The sequence below is a fragment of the Anopheles marshallii genome, chromosome 2, assembly GCF_943734725.1.
Source record: "Anopheles marshallii chromosome 2, idAnoMarsDA_429_01, whole genome shotgun sequence".
NCBI classification, from domain to species: Eukaryota; Metazoa; Arthropoda; class Insecta; order Diptera; family Culicidae; genus Anopheles; species Anopheles marshallii.
Window position 1 is genome coordinate 5,362,797 of NC_071326.1, and position 23,461 is coordinate 5,386,257.

At 47.3% G+C, this 23,461-nt stretch overlaps 1 protein-coding gene and 4 non-coding genes across 5 annotated transcripts; 3 read left to right on the forward strand and 2 right to left on the reverse strand.

Annotated features, from left to right (window-relative positions):
- The first annotated feature begins 119 nt into the window (after window positions 1-119).
- On the forward strand, window positions 120-23,175 carry LOC128718985 (plastin-1). The gene is made up of 5 exons (XM_053812606.1): window positions 120-200; window positions 20,887-21,786; window positions 21,852-22,062; window positions 22,135-22,413; window positions 22,493-23,175. Exons 1-5 carry the CDS (start codon window positions 120-122, stop codon window positions 23,173-23,175), a joined length of 2,154 nt encoding a protein of 717 aa, XP_053668581.1.
- On the reverse strand, window positions 12,826-12,946 carry Trnal-caa (transfer RNA leucine (anticodon CAA)). Its single transcript has 2 exons — window positions 12,909-12,946; window positions 12,826-12,870 (listed from the first exon to the last, which is right to left on the reverse strand). It is a non-coding gene; the product is annotated as a tRNA-Leu (tRNA).
- On the forward strand, window positions 13,328-13,400 carry Trnak-uuu (transfer RNA lysine (anticodon UUU)). The gene has a single exon. It is a non-coding gene; the product is annotated as a tRNA-Lys (tRNA).
- Window positions 14,206-14,278, forward strand: Trnak-uuu (transfer RNA lysine (anticodon UUU)). The gene has a single exon. It is a non-coding gene; the product is annotated as a tRNA-Lys (tRNA).
- On the reverse strand, window positions 14,592-14,709 carry Trnal-caa (transfer RNA leucine (anticodon CAA)). Its single transcript has 2 exons — window positions 14,672-14,709; window positions 14,592-14,636 (listed from the first exon to the last, which is right to left on the reverse strand). It is a non-coding gene; the product is annotated as a tRNA-Leu (tRNA).
- Window positions 23,176-23,461: the final 286 nt, after the last annotated feature.

A 23,461-nucleotide genomic window follows, 5' to 3' on the forward strand; every position in this document is an offset into this window, starting at 1 on the left:
CGCAGCATAGAAATCATTCGGCAGAGTGGATACAAGCAGCAAGTGGAAGTGAACCCGAAGACGACGTATCGATCGTGCCGTTTGCAGTGGAGTGACAGAGTACGAGATACAACAGAAAAATGGCTACTTTTCGAAATGCGGCCCATCAGAAGAGTCTGTCCGTGGAGGAGCGGGCGGAAATGCGCGAGAAGTTCGAGGAGGTAAGTGGGAAAACGTGCGGAGACGCTTTTTTTATGTTGCATCCTCCTCGGGCCAAATTCTGAAACCTTCTCCATGGGGTCCGTACGTCCACCCTTCCCTGCACAGCGTTGCGGGTGGTGGCAAATGGCATTGCCCTCGGTAGGGACTTCAGAGCGCACCGAGATGATGTCTCCTGCCGGGTGGATACCATGGTTACCGGAAAATGTAACAATTTTCTCTTGAAAACATAAAAAACACAGAGTTTCGGCTTGTGGATTAAGCAGAATAATACGAACCCCTGATCACCGTTGTGCAAAAAACGACTCCTAATGCTGATGACTTATGCATGGTGTACGCCTTGTTTAATTCTCTCAAACAAATGCACCCTCCCCGAGGTGGTACGGTGGCCTACTATGATGGTATGGAAACGGTATTCATTTACATGATCATCCACACTATGAGCCCTAACCGCATGTCCGACCAAACCTGCCGAGGGTTGGATTGGGAAGCCAAATTCCTACCGTTTTGCATACAGTTATCGTGCCTCCGAGCAAAACCTGGCGCGCGAACTTTTTACCCCCTGCTGACGGGGTAATGAAAACGCTCTGGTACTTCTGGTTTAATTAATTTCCAATTGATTTACGATGACTCATTGCCGCTTCGGGGAATGGGGCAAGATACCCCGGTGACTTCAGCCCTGGAAATCCCTATCGATTGCATGAGGAACCCTCCCTTCCGAAGGGTTCATGCACCGGTTTATAAGCTTTTCATCGCACTATCTGGCCTGGCGCCGCCTTATTCGCTGTATGTGTGCCTGTATGCCGTTTGCTGGCCGGGGTAATCGTATACCGGTATCGCGTCTAATACGCTTCCCATTCAGATCCAGCGGAGCAAACCAGACGTTTGACCTCGTTTTCGTTCGGACGCAGTCGTCTCGTTGCCGGTATTCGCTTCCCATCATATGCCCAACGACATCCAGGCATGACTCGACCGGCGATTTCCCGACGACAGCGCCAAGTTGCGTACGCGCATGCCACGACACTCCCAGCACGCTTCCCGGGGTGGCACCGGGATACGTCCGGTTCTCTTTTATTTTTTTGTTCACGTGTGTGAGATTTTCCGGCAGTCGGTTTTTGCCAATTCCCAAGTACATCGCTGCTTCGCATTACATTCCAAAGGGTGCGGCATGGCCGTGGTGGCTTGTTTTCCTTGGGATGGAATGCCGGTTGTTGATATGTTTGCACCCGGAAGCTTTACTGGAGCGCTCTTCACGGAATCTCTCTCTCTCTCTCTTCTATTTCTGCGTTGAATTTCTTCTGCCATTTTTCTCCTGCCGGTCGATGCCTTCGGTGTGCTTTTGCGCACGAGATGGCTTACCGTTACCGGGCGGCTGTCCGGAACACGTGCACATATCCGGTCAATTTGAACTATGGACTGTATCTCAAATCATAGAACACGGGCTACAAATCGTTCAATTATTTACGTTTGTCTATGCTTGGGCTAAGAAGGGAGAAGAGATTTGAGAAGAAGCTTAAAAAAATACCAACTTTTGTATTGAAGATGTACTATTGTTTGAGGTAAAACACTAAGCACAACTCATTTTTGCCAACGCCCTAAATCGGTCTCTGTACCTTAACAACGTTTTTGAAGATGTGTGAAGCTCAATGAAGCTGAAGAGGTATTCAATTTACGCCAAGTCTTACTGCAAATGTTTGTCCAATGACTTCAATATATGGTGTCCCTGCATTTATATAGCCATAGTTTATATCCCGTGGCCCACAAAGAGGCTCTCCTTTCCCGAAGTGGACCAACACCAATCCTACGCAAATGCAGACAACTCTTGTTCAACCAACGGCCCACACAACTTCACTGTGGGCGAGTAGCGACAATAAGCCATTCTCCAATAGAGCACAGCGCCCTCTGAAGATTTGTCTGGAACTTTAAGAAAGTGAAGCTAAGCTATGCTCCCCCGAAAGACCTCTGGCGTACTTTGCATACATTTTATCTTTCTTGAACTTTCCCCATTTTGGGATACTGAATTTGTTTGTCGGTGGAAGCGTTTTTTGGAGTGGACTTTCTCTTCATCTATTTCCGCGAGTCGACGATTCCATCGGTCACCACGTCCATGTCTTCGAACCCCACCCCTTGGACGTTGTCGTCGAATTGCCCGTTCTTATCAGCGTGCGTTTTCTTGCTGCGGCTGAAGGTCACGCGCATATTTCATGTTTGGCTTTCCATCCTCCGCGACCCATCTCCCGTGGTCGAAAGAGGTAATCAGCACCGTACCGTTTTTGTTTGATTCTCCAGCTCCAGAGCTTATCGTGCCACATTCCGGCGCAACCACACGCAGCCGGGAGTGTGCCCAACCGGATAAACACGTTCCACTCGTTGGCACGCGGGCGATACTCCGCTCCTCCGGGTCTGTGCCCCTTTCCCGTCCCCCTCGGTAGGGTTCGCTCCCCACTTAGAGAGATACAGTTGTTGCATCGAAGGTCGTAAACAATGTGCATTCCCCGAGATGCACGATTCCCCGTTCGCCACGGACCGTATTCTTCCGCGTCCCATAACACACTGATGATACGTTGATGATCCTGAAACAAAGGCCAACACCACCCATTGGGTCGGGGCTTGTAAAATATGGCACGACGATCGTGGTGCCCGTTGCCCGGCTGTGAAGTGTTGTGAGCGCGATCGGGAATATTTCTCAACTGACATCACCTGCCATCGCCCGCCCAACCTCACTGCCCGCCTGCGGCACCTCGGTGACGGACCGAAACACGGTGCACTGCGACGCAATTTGAATATACCACTTTAGCAAGATCAACCGCCCGGCAGCGACGTGGAGAGCAAACGCGCCATCACTTCCGTGTTTAGAGCTGTCTGTTTATGGAGAACGCAGACATTGGCCGTCAGGGCCTAGGTGGCGCGAGCTGGAGAAAAAGAGTGTCAAACAAAGCAAACGATCACACACACACACGCGCCAATGAGTCAGTGGCGTATGAATCAACGATCTTACAAGACCCCGGGACAGCGCCTCCAATCAAGTCACTTATTGACTTTTCTATCACGTTCGCTTATTGTGCGCAGCGTCGCTTTATGGTGCAAAGGTTATGCATACCGCCGTTTATTCCACTGGCCGACTAGAGGCGAGGTCTTACGGTCATGGCGAGGGCGGAACCCGACGGACGGCGGGCGGCAGTACACTTTGATTTGTGGCCTTCGAAGTTGCGGCAGCTGCCTCGGTGGAGTGCAACAATCGGAGTCACTGTGCATGTGGGCGAAAGATCAATGGACGGCTTGGGAGTTTATTTTGGAGTTCGTGCATACATCCAAAGTCCTTTAAATGTGGACCAAAAAATCGTTCGGTTACATCATACTGCGCGTGGTAGAGATGTGGATCTATACAAACATGACATCAGCGACACGCTCCAAATGGACTCAAGCGCCGGTGGAGGAGTTTAAATGTGAACCCTTTTTGCGCAACAGTAACGCCACATGCAGAGCGACTTTCGACCTCATTGAAATGGAAAGTACAATCGCGAGTATGCACCGCGATCAAGTGCGATCCTTATGGGTGGAAACCGAAACCAAACCTTACGCGCATACACCGGCACTGGTTAAATAATGTTGCAAAAGTGTTTGTTAAGGGTAGTTCCTTAAACTTACGGGCGTTATGACACTGGTGATTCAAACGCGACCACGCTAGACGAACCCGACCGCGAAAGGGAAAATCCCTCCACACGCACATGTTGTCAGACAACTCCCGGAAAACAGACCGAGAGCGAGCGAGAGAGCCCTTACAGTGCCGGACAACGCCGAAACGACGCATTCCGCGTATCGAAACCCCCAAATACCGCCAACGGGTTAGACAATGACTTCTTCCACCGCACTACTACCGGTGGCCACGCCAACGGGAAAATGTGGTAATGATAATTTTAACACTGGCACAGCACTGCCCAAAACCTCCACCCCATCGAAGCCTGCCCAAAATCTGCAAACACTGCAGTGGAATGCTCATTCTATTTTGTGCAGCCGGGTTTTCTTCGCCGTTTCTACACCAAAACGCCCGCAACGTACCTTGGTTTTATTTATTTTTCGGGGCCACTACAAACAAAAAAATACACTCACGTACCGAAAAATGAGGTAACGAATTAAAATGTCGGTTGAACAAGAGGGGAAAAAGTGTAACAACGTTTGCACACAACCCGTGTGGAGAGTGAGAGAAAGAGAGAGAGAACCTCGGTGCACTGGAAAAAGGCCGTCCCGTGTCAGCCACCCGACCATAAGTTCTGCGGTTTTTTTTTTTCCTATTTGCTCCTACCTCTCAATCCTGCACAATACAAAGAAAATGATGTGTTGTTTTGGAAGATCTTGGAGTGGTGTGCGTTTTTATTTGTTGCTGGTCCGAGGCCAAACATATCATTATCTCGACTCATTATCTAATTTACATGGAATTGGTGTTTACCCGCTGGCCGACCGGCACTATGGCCGACCTCCGCCCCTGCCGGTGGCCAAGACGGATGGGTGAAAATGGGGTCAATTCGTTCGATCGATTGCAGTTTCTCCTAGTGGCGGGTTGTGCTGCATTTGCCCATGGAATGAATGCACCTTGAGAATAATTTTCATCTCATTCAATAATAATTCTGTGCAAGTCTAGTGTACAATTGCCAAGGATTTTGTTCCACTTTACGCTCGTTCGGTAGTCGTGGAAAATAGGAGAGCATGACTAATTGCAAATAAATGGCTGATTGTTATTCCATAAACGATATATTCAGAAATTAATTTACCCTCCGCTGGATGCCCAATGGCTTAGTGGCAGCGATGTCGATCTTCACACCATAGGACCTGGCATCAAATCTCACCGGGGACCTGATCTTCATCTCCATGTACAAACAGAATTCTGTAACAATTCATCTATGCAAATTTCTTTCTGTCTCTGAAACTCTGACTGCTGTTTTTGCTGTATGTATAGTTGGTATTATATACCTATCAGACTTTAATTTATGCAAATATGGACGAAAGAGTCTCCAATGTGCTAAAATCTCCTAAAGTAAAGGTGATATCGATGTATTATGTTCATTACATTTAGCTGTAAAATACTGCAGCCAGTTGTTGACCTAATTTGTTAGAATTCCAGCAAAGATTACTCATCTAGAAGGAGTTCTTCAGTCATTTTGATTAAAAGAAAACTGCTCAAACCAATGATGCATTTGTATCTGCACCCTCCTGCTGTGTGTTTGTGCTTCAAAAGATAGACAGTTCGACGACGACTCTCTCGTCGGGTGTGTATTAATCACGTGAAGGAACTGTCCTCAACCAGGCTCCGTTTCGCGTGTTCTTCGATATCTTTGTTTTTATGTGCTGAAAATGTGTTCGCCATATGTTGAACCGCTCGCAGACCAACGGAGTTCCGGGCGGAGTGATAAATCCGCCGTGCTGTTTCTTCTACTATTTGCATACGGTCGTCGCTTGTATGTGGCTGTGAGCCTCTATGTGCATGCATGCCTATTTTCAGTACATCTTTGGACGGTTTCACCCCTCGCGTGGTCACACAATTCTGCCGCGCGCGGTTTTTTTTTTTTTTGTTGCTGTTGTTTACGCACGCCTGCCTGCCTTATGGAAATGGAGATGGATGGAAAAATAATTTCAGCACAAACCGATGATGATGATGATGATGATGGTGGTCGGCACTGCCCGGTAACGTCACCCGCGAGAAGTGAGTCAAAAGGAGCAGCGTAGCAAGCAACTCGCCCGTGTTTGGTCATAAGCTGGGCAATAATGTATGTGGGTTGTGTGTTTGTGTTCGAGGTGCGTTAGAGTGTGGCTTAAAGGCTGATGATCATGATCATGACGATCGTGTGGTGATGTGATGAAACGGAGGCATCAGCAGGGAAGGATGACGCTATCGGCGGAGCGCTGGCGAATGGAAGGCACCATGCTGCGAGGTCAAGAAACTTCGAAGCCACGTTAAGAAGTGTGCACCCTCCACCCTCTCACCCCCACACCCCTCGCATCGCCGTCACGCTTTTCGGTGGAGCGAAACTGGGACCCAAGAGACGACAGCTTAGGGTGTTCCGATGTGGGTCCGATGGAGTTCCGCGCCTACTCCGAACCTTCGCCAGATTGGTTTTGTTTTGTTGTGTTTTTTTCCCCTACTTCGTTCTATTACGTTAATTGGAATCTTTCGGCTGCCTGCCGACGTTTGGAGAAAAATTGTGCGATCACCAACATCTGAAACTTATGATGATAGATGATCAAACAGGTTATGACGTACGACGCATTTGTGCTTCGAGCATGGGTTTTGCCGGTTTTTTTGTTTGTGGACACACACACATACAGAGGGGTGAAAAAACCTTCTCCACCCTTGACAAATTGAATTTTGAAACACGAATTTAACACATTACCATTCGGTGCACGGTGTTCGAGAGGAAAAGTTTGTTGGTGACAGGAAAACGCTTTGGATGTGACGGCATTGCAGAGAGTTGCAGTGCGGGAAACCAATCACCGCAATCAGCAATTATAAACCGCAAGCAAAGTGTAAACGGTTGGTGTCGTTCGCCTTACGGTGGCAAATAAACACGCCGCGTTTGTGTGCGATCGCAGCACCAACAGCCTCCGGTATTGTGCTGCTGCGGATAATCCGATAATGCCGCTTTTAATTAGCGAGAAAGGCCATCGCCGCAGATAAGCGCAACGGCGTCGCCAAGATGCAAACGTGCGCTCTCGCATTTTGCTCAACGTTTGCGAGGTTTGCAAGGCCTTCTCCAAGCTTTTATGATCGGCACTGTAAATGGTTCATTTGGATGCAAAATTTCTTCATCAACATTCATCATCTACTGGTTGCATCGGTTGGCACCGTATTGCAAGCTGCTGCTGCTGCTGCGACAAGCGCGATTCTACGGGGCACACAATAGCCCGCATTATTCTCACCAAGCAGCACAGCGCAATGCAACGCGACCGCTGATCGTTGATGTGCAGCTTCTCGTGTTGCTTCATCCGCCACGTTGTGCATGCTCCCGAATTCGACCCGCGCAGAGGCAAGGGGGGTCGCGCACCAGGGGAACAGTCCGGTGGTTTCTCTGATTACACAGTTGATTAAGCATCGTTTTTCCCTCCCGCTCTGTCGCACTGTTCGCGATCAAGAGCGCTGGTTCCGAGGGATCGGAAGGGGTTTTTTTTCTCAATGTTTTCAATAGCAACTAGAGACAGAGGCTAGAAACTACACATCTCAAAACTCCCGTTGTCCATAGGGATGGATGGATGTATGTTAGTAGCAACAAGTTTTGTTCGGCTCGAGAATTGCAATCCGGTTTTACAAAAAGGAAGAATCGCGATCTCCTTGTACGCCAACTCCAACTCCACCGGTGCGATGTGAGTGATCTTTGTCTTTGTCGCCTCATCCCCCCGGACTGCCGGTTCCTCTTCCACTGGATTAGTCATCAGCCAATGGGGAGTTAACTGGTCCCGAGCCCCCGTACCGCGAACGATCAAAAACAACCACCACCAGAGACCAACCGTGACAATTGACACCTTACACGGAAGCAAAACCGCAACATTCCCGGTTCAGCTCCAAGGCCCCCGAGTACCGTCACCTTGCGCAATGGATTGCCATCGGGACACGGCAGCCAAGGGCCATTTGTCGCACAGCACATAATTGGTGGTGGGGGGTGGTGGAATTTTACGAGCGTTTCTAATTAAAATGCACTTCATGCATTTGATCAGCGTGCGCTCCGTGCAGGGTTGTCCTGTTTCTCCAGTTTTGTTTGTTTGTTTGTTTTGCTTTTGTTTTTTTTCCATCCGCCCGATCCATTCCACCTTGATTCCATGCTAGGGGAGGAAACAAGTTATCGTCCGCAATGTGACATCCTTCTTCCATCTTGATAGTAAATGCGTTGGCAGTACCGACGAGGTAGGGGGCGGTATTGCATAAGGAAGCCACATATTCGGTGTCGTATGGCTTTGGTTTTACGATCGGCCTCTTTTCGCACAAAGCACTGCACTGGGGCTTTCTACAATAAACAAAGCACGGCGTTGCGTTAGATAATGATTAGGAAGTTACAAGTTTCGCCTACACGTTTTATTACAGGTTAATTTGATTTTCTATTCAAGTCAAGTGGCTCAGCCAATCGTTGAATGCGCCACTAAGTCAAATGGCTAAGCCAACTGTTTGCAATATTTTCCACGTTGTAAAGGGTGTCTCGGTGGTGTATTGGTAGGTACGCTGGTCTTCACACGACAGGGATCGGACCAAAATCCCATCCGGAGCAATCCTCACCCGTACGCCAGGACTCTGGAGTTATCCGACTGCAAGTGATCTGCTCATATGCAAAGTGCGCTTTCGTTAGTTTATAATTAGAATTACCCGAGTTTGAAAACGGGGAAGGTCTAAAAGAATATCTACATTGATTTGTCTGTTTCTTCTGTAAAAATAACAGGGAGAAAACCCTACGATCTCCTGGCCTGATCTAGTTTCGTGTCACTTTTCATTTGTGGATTGATACGTTGCTCACTTACCCGAACAAATGAATTAATGAGTGGAGTTTATGGATTTAAGTCTATTGAAATGAATTAGCCAACAGTTTGGTGAAGGGTTATATTTTATTACATGAAAGTTTGAAAATGATAGCTCTACTAGTTATATTTCTACAGTATTTCAACCGTGATATTGTAATTGCTTCTTCTTGGTCCAATGACTCACAAGATCATGCCTGCTTCAAATGGCTTACAAGACTTAAGGCATTCTTAGTACTGAAATTGGGATTCTTTTTCTTTTCGCTGGCATGATTTTTGGAGTGTCAATTGTAAACTTCCCGTGAAGTTCGTGAGACTCTCTGTTCCGAAGTGGCAGATCAAAAGGCGAAGCAGAGTCGCAGCGCACCCGTGCTCCAAAAGAGATTATCTCCATGTGATCATCTCCAGAGATTAAACCGTGTGTTACAAAGCTAGCGGACATCATAACCCCCAAAACGATTCGTCCATTATGAACACGGTTAAAGTTTTTGAATTCTTCAAATTTTGTTCCGTCATCGTACGTAACCGAATGTATGTGCGCTAGCCAGCTTCTACGTTAGCTTTTATGTAAGTTTTTGGTGTCCGATAATTTAATTTCTGTTTTGGAAATGTCGTTAATCTTTCATAGTTCAACATAATCAAATAAGAGTACGCACGGCAACAAGATATTTATTTTCAAGCGTAAATTAATTATGTTGTGTTGGCTCCACTGGTGCGGTCTTCATTGTGTGATGTATTCGAGTCCTCTCCTTAATATCTCCGGAATTCCCCTTTTTTATCAGAGACCACCAGAGTTGTTCTATTCTTTACATAATTTTAATACCATGATTCAAATCCTTGTACTACATGAAAGTGGTTCGAATGGGAAGAGATTTTATACCGTTCCAGTCGTGTGAAAGACCGAGTTCGCTACGCACCATCACTTTCCAATCACTGCTTAGTTAATTAGAATGATCGCTACTTCTCGGAAACGGAAGTACACGGGATGATCAATTGCTGGAATAGAACTTGCAGCGTAACGAACCTGCATTGTACCGACGCTACACCAAATCGGCTTTATGCTTTCGATTATTAACTTCACCGATTCATCTCAGATGGCGTCAACAGATGCACAGCACGAGAACAGAGCTGATTACTGCGGTTATTGTTGTTACATCTCGCGCGATCGTTCATGTGTTCCTCTCTCGTTGTTAATAAGGGTGCAGGGGATGATACAGTGCTACCCCCTCGAGCAAGCACTTTCCTATCCGATCTGTGGCGTTTGTAGTGGATCAAACGCGATGCTCAATAGTGGAGAACTGCACAGACACTCACTCAAAACAGTCCGCGATCTCGGCGGCAAACGGCCATTCAAAGATTCGGGTTTTGAAAGCGTGAGTAAAAAAGTAAACCCAATCCACCGCAAGTGGTAGTAAATCGAGCGTGGAAACGGCCTAACTCGAGATCGGTCGAGTTTTCCCCGCACCATCCGGTTGCTGCTGTTGCCGGTGCGCACTCACAGGCACCCGTCCGTCACTGTTTTTCCCGATGTGAACCACCACACACCGTTCCAGTTTCCATCCGGCGCGGCGCACACGGTGAGCGGGAAAACTGGAAAGCGAAAAGAGCGCCCTGCACTCGCTCCCGAACCGCCCCCGTGGGAAACTGGGCGCTGGGGTGTGGAGGGCGATCTTCTCGCGCACTCGAAACCGAAACAACCTTGAGCGTGTGATGGAGTTTTGTCTTAGATTTTGTGGATGACTGAACAAGAGCCACGCCGCCGCTTCCCGGTCGTTTCAGTTTCATTCGCCGCATTAGCGAACGGAACGGGGATGGGAAAATGATACCGACCCCGGGGGCTACACGACGAAGCATCGGCGCATTTGCAATTGTTTGTCCGATGTACCTTTTTTGTTTTCAATATGCACAGATTGTAGTCCCGTTTTGGGGGATGTATGTGTGTGTGTGTGGATCTTATCTCGACACTCGACACATGAGATACCAAGAAAAGGGGTTTGAAAATTACCGATTGAGATATCAGTTGCACACTTGAGGCAAAACTAATCGAACGGCGGCCACTTGACGCTTGGTCTTGGGAGACGCGATGATGGGATGGGAGAGTTTTCAGGTTAATAAAGATAGCAACTCCACTTCAAAGCTGCTGCTGCTGCTGCTGCATGTTTTCGGAATGCATCTCTTCCACTTAGGCACTTGCACTTGTAATACCGAATAAAAGCAACATTATTGTGTAAGGAAAGCAAAAGCCACATTACGCAATAGTTGGAATGAAGTTTGTTTCTTTCTCAACAACCTTTTCGTAGTGCTCCTCATAAGTGTCCAAATGATAGTTTAACGTCCATTGATGAATTGAAAATAAAAATATTGTCTTGGAGCTATCTTCATGATGTGCTAAAGATGGAAGAGGATGTTATTCGAGGCTACTGGAAAGACATATAAAACAAGCAACAGTTTTCCAAAACATTTCTCACGTTGTTTAGATGTTCCAAACCCTCTCGTTCATTTATCTTCCGAGCTGTCTATTTGCATTTTCTTATCCGAATTCTAGCATCTTCCTAACTACGAAAATGGCCTAATTGTTTCCCATGCTGGCCAATCCCACTATGCTTGGCTGGCAATACATTCTCCTCTACCGCGTGCAATCCGTTCTTCAGTGATAATGGCACCGGTTCGGCTGGAACACACCTAAATTTAACGGAACGCGTCAAGCTGGCGGCATCCAGAGATCGGTTAATAGGCTCACAAATTGCAATCATTAACATTTCTCGACCGTTGCCAGTTACTAGCCGGATGTCGATGTGTGTGTGTTTGTTGCTCAGTGGCCCTTAAAGTAGCTGTGTGTGATGCATGCAGGGGGCGCCGTTTGCTGTAGTGCAGCTGAAACCGGGTGCAAAAGCGCACCTTATGGGAAAGTGGCATCTTACGGTACCGCCAACCGACAGACGGGCGGGAAATGGTCAATTTACCATTACTTAGGGACCCACACTAACGACCTTGCGGCCGTAGAGAGCCGCGCGTTGAACGTTGAATTCCCGGACTGGTGAATGCACGGATTTACCGTAAGGAATTCCGCCAACACGCCCGATTCAATTTGATTTTGCCCTCCCCTGCCTGTCTCTTGTGCCTTTTTTGTGCAATTTTAGCAGTGTATTGAAAGACATTACCGAAACGCTCATGGAAGCGGAGCAATAAACACCTTTTCGCTAGATAATTTGCACTTCCTTTAAGACAACTTCACTGGCAAATGATAGCAGATGGAAGAACCTGCCTCAACTATTCGCGCTTGACAGCGCGCGTTGTAAATGTGTCAAGTTTGAAACGATCGCCCAACAGGCGCGGCAAGAGATGCTCAACGTTTTTTCGGGAACCTGTCACAATTCGGACACTCTTCCGGTTCTCCATTTGCCGATGATCAATCACCCAGCTCGGAAGAAGAAGGTGCCGTTGTGTATGTTACCAATCAAACGTCGTCCGATAAGGAAGAAGCTGACGTCAGACGTACAACGGCGTAGACAAACCGGTTCTCCGACAAAACCGCGCAAGAGGCTAGATATCCGCCTGGAAATCACAAGTCACATCGCAAACATCGCGACACTATCACGACATCGAATCTCCATTTGTATGTTCCAGAGCCCTCCTGGGCACTATACGAACGTTTGAAGTTGTTGTGTCTGTTGGGATGTTGTCACACATATCGTTAGTTGTCGTCTCTCACTTACTCCTTGGTTGTTGGTGGTCCTTGTTATGCCAAACGAAATCGATTTCCCGCATGAATTTGTTTCGTACACTTCTCCTCTGCCGTCCGGTGGGTGGCGGATGGGTGACAGGTAATTGTTATTTTTACCTCCCTCACAAACGGAGGGCAGATTGTATCGATTTTTTATGAATTATGAGTACCGATAAGCACTCTTGAACGCCACGCAATCGTTGTCTGTCGCGCTCAAGGTTATGGGTTTACCGCTTTAACAGCCCCGAAGCTATCGTTGCTAGACGGCAACAAAGTTTTGTAACGAAACGATTTATTTTTACTTGCGAGACTAACACCACATGACGAATGAGAAATCCCAGTCAAGGGATAGTCATTCTTCAAAACGATTGTTTGGCGTGGCAAAAGTGTGTGGCAAAAAGAATCGTTTTTGTCAGAAGTGGGATTCGAACCCACGCCCTCAGAGAGGACCAGAACGCTCTTCGACACCCGCTTGGAGGCGGGCAAGATTGCTCTTGAGTCTGGCGCCTTAGACCGCTCGGCCATCCTGACATGTTGAGAGGGGCGTGCTAGAACCGAACCAGAACGCATGCACCGTTAGACGGTTCCCAATAGATGACATATACACAATTAGCAACGTCTTCGAATGGTCAACGAAATTATCTACAGCATATTTTATCCAACCCAGTGTGTAACAAATATTTAACATATTTTAGTGTTGAGAGTTGTTTTAAAATTTGTATTATGTACGTGAAGGAACGTGTATAGAGGGATGTCATTATAGGAATAGTTTTTTCTATACGAAATTCCTCTCTCAGCAACAACGAATGAAACGAGAGAGAGAATAACTCTCTCAGTGGCAGCTGAAGAGGAAGCTGTTCGACTGAACGTGCGCTCAATTGATATATGCGTGTAGCGCTTGGGTAAGGGAGAGCCCGGATAGCTCAGTCGGTAGAGCGTTGGACTTTTAATCCAACGGTCTAGGGTTCAAGTCCCTATTCGGGCGGGCTGAAACTTTTTTTGAAGCTTTAGCAAAAGTATTGAATATACTGTTTTCTTAACAAGAAGGGGGAAGGGTGGTAACTTTGTTTGTTTGGTTTACACTGCTGAATTTTGCTATGTAAATTCTTTGTTAACATCAAACAGCATGTCAGACACAATGTTTATTAACGTTTTTTCCCCCTATAACAAACTCCTTACAATATGCTTATACTTATTTATTTGGGTTGGAAGGATTGTTGTAAGAAACAGTCAATAATAATCTTTGATGTTGAAAATTCTTTTGATGTTCATCGATGGTTTCTGAGCGTTTTCATTTATAGTGCTTGTAAATGATAGAAGAACATGCTGTGGCAAATTTTCAGTAGCATATATAGCATATTGCAATCAACTATTTACTGTCGAAGAGGGTGTTTGTGAAGACACTTTGATCTTAGCCTTTAGGTTGAGAAGCGATTGAAGGGTGTGTGTGTGTGTGTGTACAAAAGACAAGAATCATGCGTTTGATGTTAAGAATGCGAATGCACATAAGCAACGTTTATTGTCTCGATAAAATCTTTTCCTAGTCCTGTGCAGAACTTGTAGATCATCAAATGAAAATCGCATATTCACGTAAACCTAAGACAAAGAACAAAATACCTCAATTCACATAAAAAATAAGCAACTGGTACAATTGTTGAAATTTAGTTACATGTAAAAGTTTACCGATAAAACCTCGAAAGAGCAGATTCAACAAGTGAGTGTTCATGCAGTTGTGGTAGCGAAAATGCCCGCTGTATTGAAGACGCGTATTAGCAATCGGGGAGATAGAGGCCCGGGTAGCTCAGTCGGTAGAGCGTTGGACTTTTAATCCAACGGTCTAGGGTTCAAGTCCCTATTCGGGCGAGTGACACTTTTTTTTGCAGAAGTATTCGGTGTTTGTATCAACAATTGTCGCCATATTAGTTTTAGTAGTGGAATTATAATAATGTATTACATTTTTTTATTTAAAAAAAGGAAATTTTTAAGTACTATTTACATTCAAATTTATTTCGCAAGGTTTTACAACTTCAACTAAGTGCTACAAGATAGTTTTATACATTTTCAATGCTTAGTAATACATAATTTACAAAATAAATAGCTCCTTCCTCTCTTTCTCTCTCTCTCCAACAAACCATGCCACAAAAATTTCATTGTTTCAAAGTAAAAAAAGTTTTTTTGTCAGAAGTGGGATTCGAACCCACGCCCTCAGAGAGGACCAGAACGCTCGACACCCGCTTGGAGGCGGGCAAGATTGCTCTTGAGTCTGGCGCCTTAGACCGCTCGGCCATCCTGACTTGTTGCGGGAAGCGAGCTCAGAGCCGTATAAACACGTTTGTACGCATCGTTCTACAAACCAACGGCAAACTCATGCTCACGCTAATAACATCGAAAACATCGCACGCTTGTTTCGGTCTCGCGCTCTCGCAGCAGGTTCGTTCGGCTTAGCGAGATGCGCGTGTTTCCGAGCCCAAAATTTCGTGCATGAATTAATCATGAACTGCGATTTAACTCAATTTGCTCTTCACCTGTTTTTCGCCGAGCCTAAAAACTGGAAGCGCCCATATTGAATGCTTTTTTTTTGCCGAAAACAAGTGCCACAAACCACATGCAGTGTCAAGTACGATGGCCAATAGCAATGCAATCGAACCCGGTACAGAAACAATCACACGCGTACTGAAAAGTTAAAGACTGCTTTATAATCACCAAATCACCTACAGCTTTAGGAAAATCGTTTCACGCCACAGCAGATAGTAATTTAGGCTGGCAGGGAAAACTCTCTCTCGGGCGTACGGGATGCGATGTGTGTGTGTGGGGTACTGGAGCAAGATAAAACAAAAAATTGTAAATCCCAATCGAAAGTTTTATTGTTGTGCCAATTTTTTATTGTAGGGCCATGCCAAATTGCTTCGTCGATGGGCATGCTGGCATGTTATCAGTAGACCAACAAAAAAAGACCCATCATTGGTGCCATTTTCATCAGGTTCTCTTCCCTCCGATCCTCGTGTGCCGATGAGGGAATTCCACACTATATGGGGGAACCGTAAAACTAATGTGTATTTATCTAACAGTGCACAACACAACCTCCATTGAGATATGCCACGAAGCACGCACACGCAGACCAGAAAAAACGAGCATAAAAAATGGTGGATCTATTGGCAGTGTGAAAATTGAACTCATCTCCGGCCAATAATTCCACGCATTTGTTTGTGTATGTGCGGCGGGGCGATATGGAATGTCACCCCCACGGGGGTGACATTGTAGCAGGCTCGCGTTATCGGTTCCACACGCAAGGAATGCAGCGGGGGGAAGTTTATTTTCTTGGCCACGGGAGTCCACCCTTGCACCGATTGGGGCGGCGGCGGTGGCGACGGTGGCGGCGGCTCCCCCATTCACTCGAACCCGATAAGCCAAAGGCGCGCACATACACGCAGAAACGGCCGAGAGATAGAGTGAAAGAGCAGTGAACAGTGCCGCAATGGGGAGCATACGTAACGTGGCGCAGTGCCGAAACGAAGGAGGAAACGGAACGGCACGACGGCCGCATACCGAGTGGAACCGTTCGTGAACCGTTCGCGGTTCGCAGGGCTCGCCTTGGGGCCAAAAGTGCAGCGGCCGGTCAGACAGTCTGATGTCAACATTTGGCCACAAGCGATCGGTGTTTCGTGCGTTCCGTTCCAAACTCGTCGTTGTTCCCACACACACCCCCCTTGCCGCCGTTACAATCCGGCCAAAGGAGAAATACAATCACGTTTGTCTGTACACGCTGTTCGGGTTTTGTGGCTTTTTCGCCGAGTGTTCACGCATTAGTCATCAGCGCAGGACGAACAGGATTGAGAAGGTCTGATCGATCGTCTAAAGTGCACTCAAAGTGATCAGTGAAGCATCGTGAGTTTCGTGTGTGTCTGCTCGTGATTCGGTTTTTAGCTCGTAAGACATAGTGAGACATTGAATCGACTGCCAGTATGGATATTCATCAGATCGCCAAAGAGGACCAGCTCCAGGAGTTCCGTCGTGTCTTCACGCCAGAGCTATACGATCATGTAAGCAGACCACAAACATAATTCTGAAGCCGAATGTGGGGCTTCGGCGAACTATTTATTCTTTGCAAACAACATTACCATCTTTTCCTCCCTACCGGCACAACAAACCTCAAGAGGTCTTAATATTAAGATCTGTCGCAAAAATTAAGACTTTCTTTGAGTTAATTTACCAGTCAAGCAAGAATACGGTGGCCACTCCTGCGCGTACGGGAAGTCTCATCGGTCCCGAACGGGATTTTGTCCCACTACCGGTCGTGTGAAGACTGATGCCGCTAGCAAATACACCACCAGACCGTCCCCGTGTGTATCTTTACATCTGTGAATATGATCGCCTTTCTTCCGAGTAGTCGCGATGAGTTCATTAGTTGGCAATGAATCATAGTCGTTCGATTTTGGGAGAATTATGATCGATACCATCACCCTCCTACGAGCGTTTGGTCCAAGCTGACGGTGAAAGATTGACTCAACTTCATCGCTTGAGTCATCGTTGGGAATGCCGCAATGTCTTCCCTCACCCTGCCCTCACCCCCCCATCCCCAACGAGAAACGTCAATGAAACACGTCCGACCTGATTTGCAACTTATCAACGTCGTCATTAGTCACGCCGGAACCCGGCAACCGCGTGTTGTCGATGGGTGGAACCGTTTCAATTTACCATTCACCCAAGAACATTCCATCTGTTTTCGTCGTTTATGAACTCCTGGGCAGAACGCGGATTGCAGTATTGATTCTTCTTTCTGCCTTTCCACTCGGCAAACGGGTCGGTGTTATTTTCTTTGCCAAAATGATAACAGGATTAATTTGTCATTATGTCGTATTGTTTATCATCAATGCCACCCATTGCCGTCAGTAGCGTCAGTGACTACGTCAGTAACGTCACTTTGATCTTTGACACCGAAGGTAAACGGAGACCTTTGCGGTGTTTTCTTTTTGGAAAGTGAAAATGAAAGAATTATATTGCTTTTGCACCGGCACGTACGGTGCACCGCAAGCCTAATGTAATTGATTTCTTGGGCTGTAAAAGGTGTAAAAAAAACGAATTTACCGGAGGATTTACCGGTTGGGGATGGAGAGTATATTGCACCAAGGCTTTTACCACCGAACTATTCGAACCATATACACGCTCGAGCGTGGTTTATGTATCGTTGGAATAGAAAGTTATGTCACCAGCTATAAGCAAGCACACTAAAAGATCTAAAGCGAGTTGACCATTGATGGGGCGCAGCTACTGACCACACAGGTGTACAACCTTCGAGGTTTTAATCCCAACATCGAACCGGAAGTGATAAAACTTCCTAAAAAGCTACACTACTACGAAGGTGTTGGCATTGATCTAAGCATGGCCAGCATATCTTATCAATGTTTTCTGGTGAAACAGCAATTCCACGACGCAAAGATTATGACTTTGCTGCAGTGTACTTGTTTTTGTTTTCGGAAATTCAGCAAGAAGCCAATGTTTATGAGATCATCTGATCATCTGATCAGATATGCAATCTACACGCACCCATCGGGGGACAGGGGGACGGAAGTGTTCGTGAAAGTGGTCCATGAATTATTTAAAACCTTTAAACTCTCCACAGATGTGGTGCAGATGAGGTCGAAATAGTTGGAATCGAATTTTTCAACCGACATTAAATTGTTTTCCTGTTGATGGGAGAAGATTATTTCCATTCAAGCTGTATATTTGTACTGTTTTGCCAAAATGATTTTCGCCTTTCAAGGTTTTGTTCCTGTTTGATCTCGGTTAAAGATAAGTAAGCGAATAACTTAAAAGTTTGCCTATCTTTTGACGCCTCTCGAGCGTTACAAAGCGTTACAAGTCCGTGGTCAGGTGCAATAGAATGTGGTGTATTATGTGCATGTGTGTGGAAGACTGTGTAGAATTGGAAATCGATGAAGTACGAAGATAAGATTAAATGCTTCTCCGTAGCTCCACGCGACGTGGCTAAGATTCACCTGTTTTTTGCCATTGTGGACAGCAAATGTTTCTTAACCGTCACCGAAGATAATGGTATCGACGACTCAATCACTCCCCTGGTCTCCTATCGCCAATCACTCCTCAACCCCGCGACAGCGTTGGTTTTGGGAAACTTTTGAATCGTATGGTAGCAAAAAAATTCCCCCTAAATAGCCACACCAATATTTACACTAGCTGGCAATTTGGTGTTTTTCTGTGTGCCAGCACGTTACTCTCGCTATCGCGTAATTGCCAACCTGAACCGTCATCTTCACGACGCACCATGCACTTATCAGCTTCAGTTTTCCACCGGCCTCCGATAACTTGCCCGGCAATTTTGCAACGAGTGGTCCTAGCGCTGTTGGCATTCACAAGTATCCACTACCGGTGGCGTGGATGGCACTTTGGATGAGGGATCACGGAACTTCATCTTGTCCACCACCATCACCATCGTCGGCAATCGAGTTCCTGATAGCAGCAACACCTGTGTGTGCGGCCTCGGCGAGGAAGGTGCTACAGTTTTGCAATCACCCACGATACCAGCGGGGCGTTTGATGCAAACGAGTTCTATTATCCTCCAGCACATGAGGTGTCGACGATAAGGAGCAACTCTGGTTCTTTTGTATTTTTGCGCAAGAGATTAGATCGATCGGCAATTAAGAAACCGCCATTGCCGGAGATACGCGAATCACATGTGAATCACGCACGTCACGCCTCTTCATTTGCGAGCCTTGGTGAGGTGAATCCTCAACCAAAGAAAACGACACTTTCGGTGTTGAATTCGATGTCTATCTTATACACCGTTTCACTCGGTGTTTTCTATCCCTTATTTTTAGGCAATTTAATCGAAAACTACTATTTTAAGGCAAGACGGTTAAGCGGCAAGAGAGAGAAACATACACAAAGAGAAAGGAAATTTCCAACGCGGACTAACTGCAGCCTTTTACACGTGAAAATGCACTGGACTGTTAACGACTACACCTCCGCACGATCTTCACCGAGTTCCGGGCACCCACATTTCCGCATGGCGCACTGGTGGATGGACGTGAAAATTGTGTCGCTTTTTAATTTATTTCACTCAATATTCATTGCATATGTCAAAGGCGCGGTTTTGTTGTTGTTTGGCGGTGGCCGTCCACCGATCACGACGTCCGGTAGGATGTCAAGGTCTGGTTGGCAAAATTGCCGAAGACGACGGTGGCGTTCATTCACCATCGGCGTGATAAATATTAAATGGACGAAAGTGGCTGGAGAGAAAACCACCACTGCCGCCGGGGTTGTGTTTTGTGTGGACAAAGTGGGGTTTTTTTTTGATCACCGATTTGAAGCTCCTGGGAGTTTAAAAGTAGGTTGAAGGCGGAGGATGGACTTCCAAAGGTCTTCAAAAACTGAAAGTAAAGCAGGCTCTCTAGGTGTTTTGCTTTATGCTGCTTAACCTTTAGAGATGTTTGATTCGATGTCGTTGCAATGCCCTAAACACATACTGTATTTGTTATTTGTGCCTAAACGCAACGTTTAGCTCAAGGTAATCGATCGATTGTTATGCCCGCTTTATTGATAAAACGTTCCGCGGGACTTTCGCAGTCGAACAAACCACAACAAACTTACCCCAAATTCGTGCTGCGGTTGAGTCCTAGCCTGTTCTTCGTGCGATATGTAAATTCCCGCCCGGTACACCCATTTCCGGTTGCTGTTCGGCGTGACTCCATCGCACGATGAGTAAGCCAAAGTACCACGGGCGTGTACAAGCCCTTCGCTCCTCAACCTAATGCTTTCTTCTGAGGGGTCTCGTCATGCTTTCTAAGGCCGGAAAGAGTGAAAGAGGCAAACTAAAGCTCAACGTCGAGCAAAGAGTTAGCCTTCGGCAAGGTCGTTGTACGTCCAACGTCCATTATAATCATTTTACCACTTTACACACCCATTATCAATGTTGATTGTTTGTTTTGTTTCACTTTCTACTGGCCGGTTCTACTGTGTTATTCCGGTGCTCCCCGGAAGCGTACCGATAGTCGACCAATGCTTGGGAAGCATAAATTCCCAAGAAAAGTCACCAGTCCCCTGGCGGGCGCGAGGGGGCAATACTGATACCATCTTGCACTGAAAGTGGTGATTCATTACGCGGCCCCTTCGCTTGTGGGTGTCGTTGCCTCACGTACACTCATCGGTCAACTGGTTGATTCGCTGGGTGCCAACCCTTACTTATTGCTTCGAATATCCAAATATGGGAAAGTTTAAAATTATCGTCCGCGCACTGCGTGTACTGCACTGGTTATTCATACTTCCTTCACGGTAAAGCTGATTCGTTACGGCGAGGTGCAACCCGATTTGTCTAGTATAATCTCCAGCTTGACTAATCACCTACCAACCGATTAGCGTAATCTCGTTCGGAACGTCTTTTTGACACGTATTCTTGCGGGCTGATTCACGGTCAAAACAATCCGTCTAATAATCACGCGTCTTTTCTCTACTTTCAGATCGACACTAACAAAGATGGTTTCATCGAGCTGAAAGAGCTGAAGGATGCGCTTGATCAGGTCGGCTTCAAACTGCCCGGCTACCAGGTCCGCCTGATGATCGACGAGTACACGAACAAGCAACGGTCGCAACACGCCGGCAAGCTGTCGTACGACGAGTTCGAGTCGCTGTGCATGGACCTGAAGGCGAAGGATGTGGCGAGCACGTTCAAAAAAGTCGTCTCGAAGAAGGAAAACCTCGAGACGCTCGGCGGCATGTCAGACTCGTCGGCCGCCGGTACCACACATTCGGTGCGCGTAGAGGAGCAGCTCGCGTTCAGCGACTGGATCAACTCGAACCTTATGCCGGACCCGGACCTAAAGCACCTGCTGCCGCTCGATTCCGAAGGCAAGCAGCTGTACGACAAGATGAAGGATGGTATTTTGCTGTGCAAGATCGTTAACCACTCCTGCCCGGACACGATCGATGAGCGTGCGATCAACAAGAAGAACCTGACCGTGTACACCAAGTTCGAGAACCTAACGCTGGCGCTAGTGTCCTCGCAAGCGATTGGATGCAACATTGTCAACATCGATGCGCACGATCTCGCGAAAGGCAAACCGCATCTGGTGCTCGGTTTGCTCTGGCAGATTATCCGCATCGGACTGTTCAGTCACATCACGCTGGACAGCTGTCCGGGGCTCGCAACACTGCTGTCGGACGGTGAGCGGCTCGAGGATCTGATGAAGCTGTCCCCGGAAGCGATCCTGCTACGCTGGGTCAACCACCACCTGGAACGGGCCGGCATTGCAAGGCGCTGCACAAACTTCCAGAGTGACATCTCCGACTCGGAGGTGTACTCGTACTTGCTGAATCAAATCGCACCCAAGGATGCGGGAGTTAACCTGGAAGCGCTCCGGGTAAGGAATGCTGCGAGCAAATGACCCCCTGGAAGTACACCTTAACATGTTGTCGAATTTTTCAGGAACAAAACGCCTTAAACCGTGCCGAAGTGATGCTGCAACAGGCGGCCAAGCTGAACTGCCGATCATTTGTCACCCCGCAGGACGTCGTGAATGGTGTGTACAAGCTCAACTTGGCCTTTGTGGCCAACCTGTTCAACAATCATCCGGGTCTGGATCAGCCGGAGGAGATAGAAGGACTAGAATCGATCGAAGAAACGCGCGAAGAGAAAAGTAAGTTGAAGGTGGTTGAGGTGTTGAAGTTAAGGTCAATACTAATCGCGATAATGTATTTCTGTTCCACAGCTTACCGCAACTGGATGAACTCGATGGGTGTGAAACCGCACGTCAACTGGCTGTATTCGGATCTGGCCGATGGATTAGTCATCTTCCAGCTGTTCGACATCATTCAACCCGGCAGCGTGCAGTGGAAACGTGTGCACCAGAAATTCACCCCATTGCGCAAATTCATGGAAAAGCTTGAGAACTGCAACTATGCGGTTGAGCTGGGAAAGCAGCAAAAGTTTTCGCTCGTCGGTATTGCCGGACAGGATCTTAGCGATGGCAATGCAACGCTCACGCTTGGTACGTTTGCTTCTCGCTTTACAACTTAACTGCTAAACACGCTTATATAATCCTACCGACTTTCTTTTTACCACCACAGCACTCATCTGGCAGTTGATGCGTGCGTACACGCTCTCGATTCTGTCCCGCCTGGCCAACACCGGCAATCCCATCATTGAGAAGGAAATCGTCCAGTGGGTTAACTCGAAGCTGCAGAGCGGAGGCAAACGGACGAGCTTAAAAAGCTTCCAGGATCCGGCGATCGCCGATGGTAAGATCATCATCGATCTGATCGACACCATCAAGCCGGGCAGCATCAATTACGATAACGTGCGCGAAGGTGGCAATCCGGAGGAGAATCTTGAGAATGCCAAGTATGCCGTCTCGATGGCGCGCAAGATCGGTGCGCGCGTGTATGCCCTCCCGGAAGACATTACGGAGGTGAAAGCAAAGATGATTATGACCGTGTTCGCCTGTCTGATGGCGATGGATTACGTGCCAAACATGGACAGTGCGAAAACTGCGCCACCGGTCGCTTCGGTCGTGCAGGCTCCGGCCCCACCACGACAGGAACCCGCACAAGCATTTGAGAATGAAACGACGGTTATTACCAACGGTACGAACGGAAATGGTGCATTAGGAGATGATGAGGACCATCACCAGCATGAGCCGCAAGAAGCGGAACCCGCCGCCGAAGTTTCACCACCGTCTGCTGCTAGTGAAACGATATCGTCTCCATCACCGCAGTCGAACGCTGTTGTCGTTGATGAATTTGCCGAATGAGCAGCCCGAGTGGTGCGAGACGCCCCATAGCTCGTCTGCAAAGTAGTGTACAGTCTCTGTCATTCTGATTCCGGGCGAAATGTATCGGATTTATAAGGAACGCAAAAGTGACCACATCAGTCAATATAATGTCCGGGGTTACGTTAAGGAAGGAAAGTGAACCAGCTCGCGGAATAATGCACCGTGTGTGTGTGTTTGTTTGACGTGTCCGTGAGTGTATGTGTGTGCGTGTATGTATGTATGTATGTATGGATGCAACGGCAAGTGTCGCTCGGCAGCCAGTTTG

Coding starts and splice junctions, on each gene's coding strand:
- LOC128718985 (XM_053812606.1), top strand. CDS start 120: ATGGCTACTTTTCGAAATGCGGCCCATCAGAAGAGTCTGTCCGTGGAG. Junction 22,063..22,134: donor AGAAACGCGCGAAGAGAAAA/GTAAGTTGAAGG, acceptor TCTGTTCCACAG/CTTACCGCAACTGGATGAAC. Junction 22,414..22,492: donor CAATGCAACGCTCACGCTTG/GTACGTTTGCTT, acceptor TTACCACCACAG/CACTCATCTGGCAGTTGATG.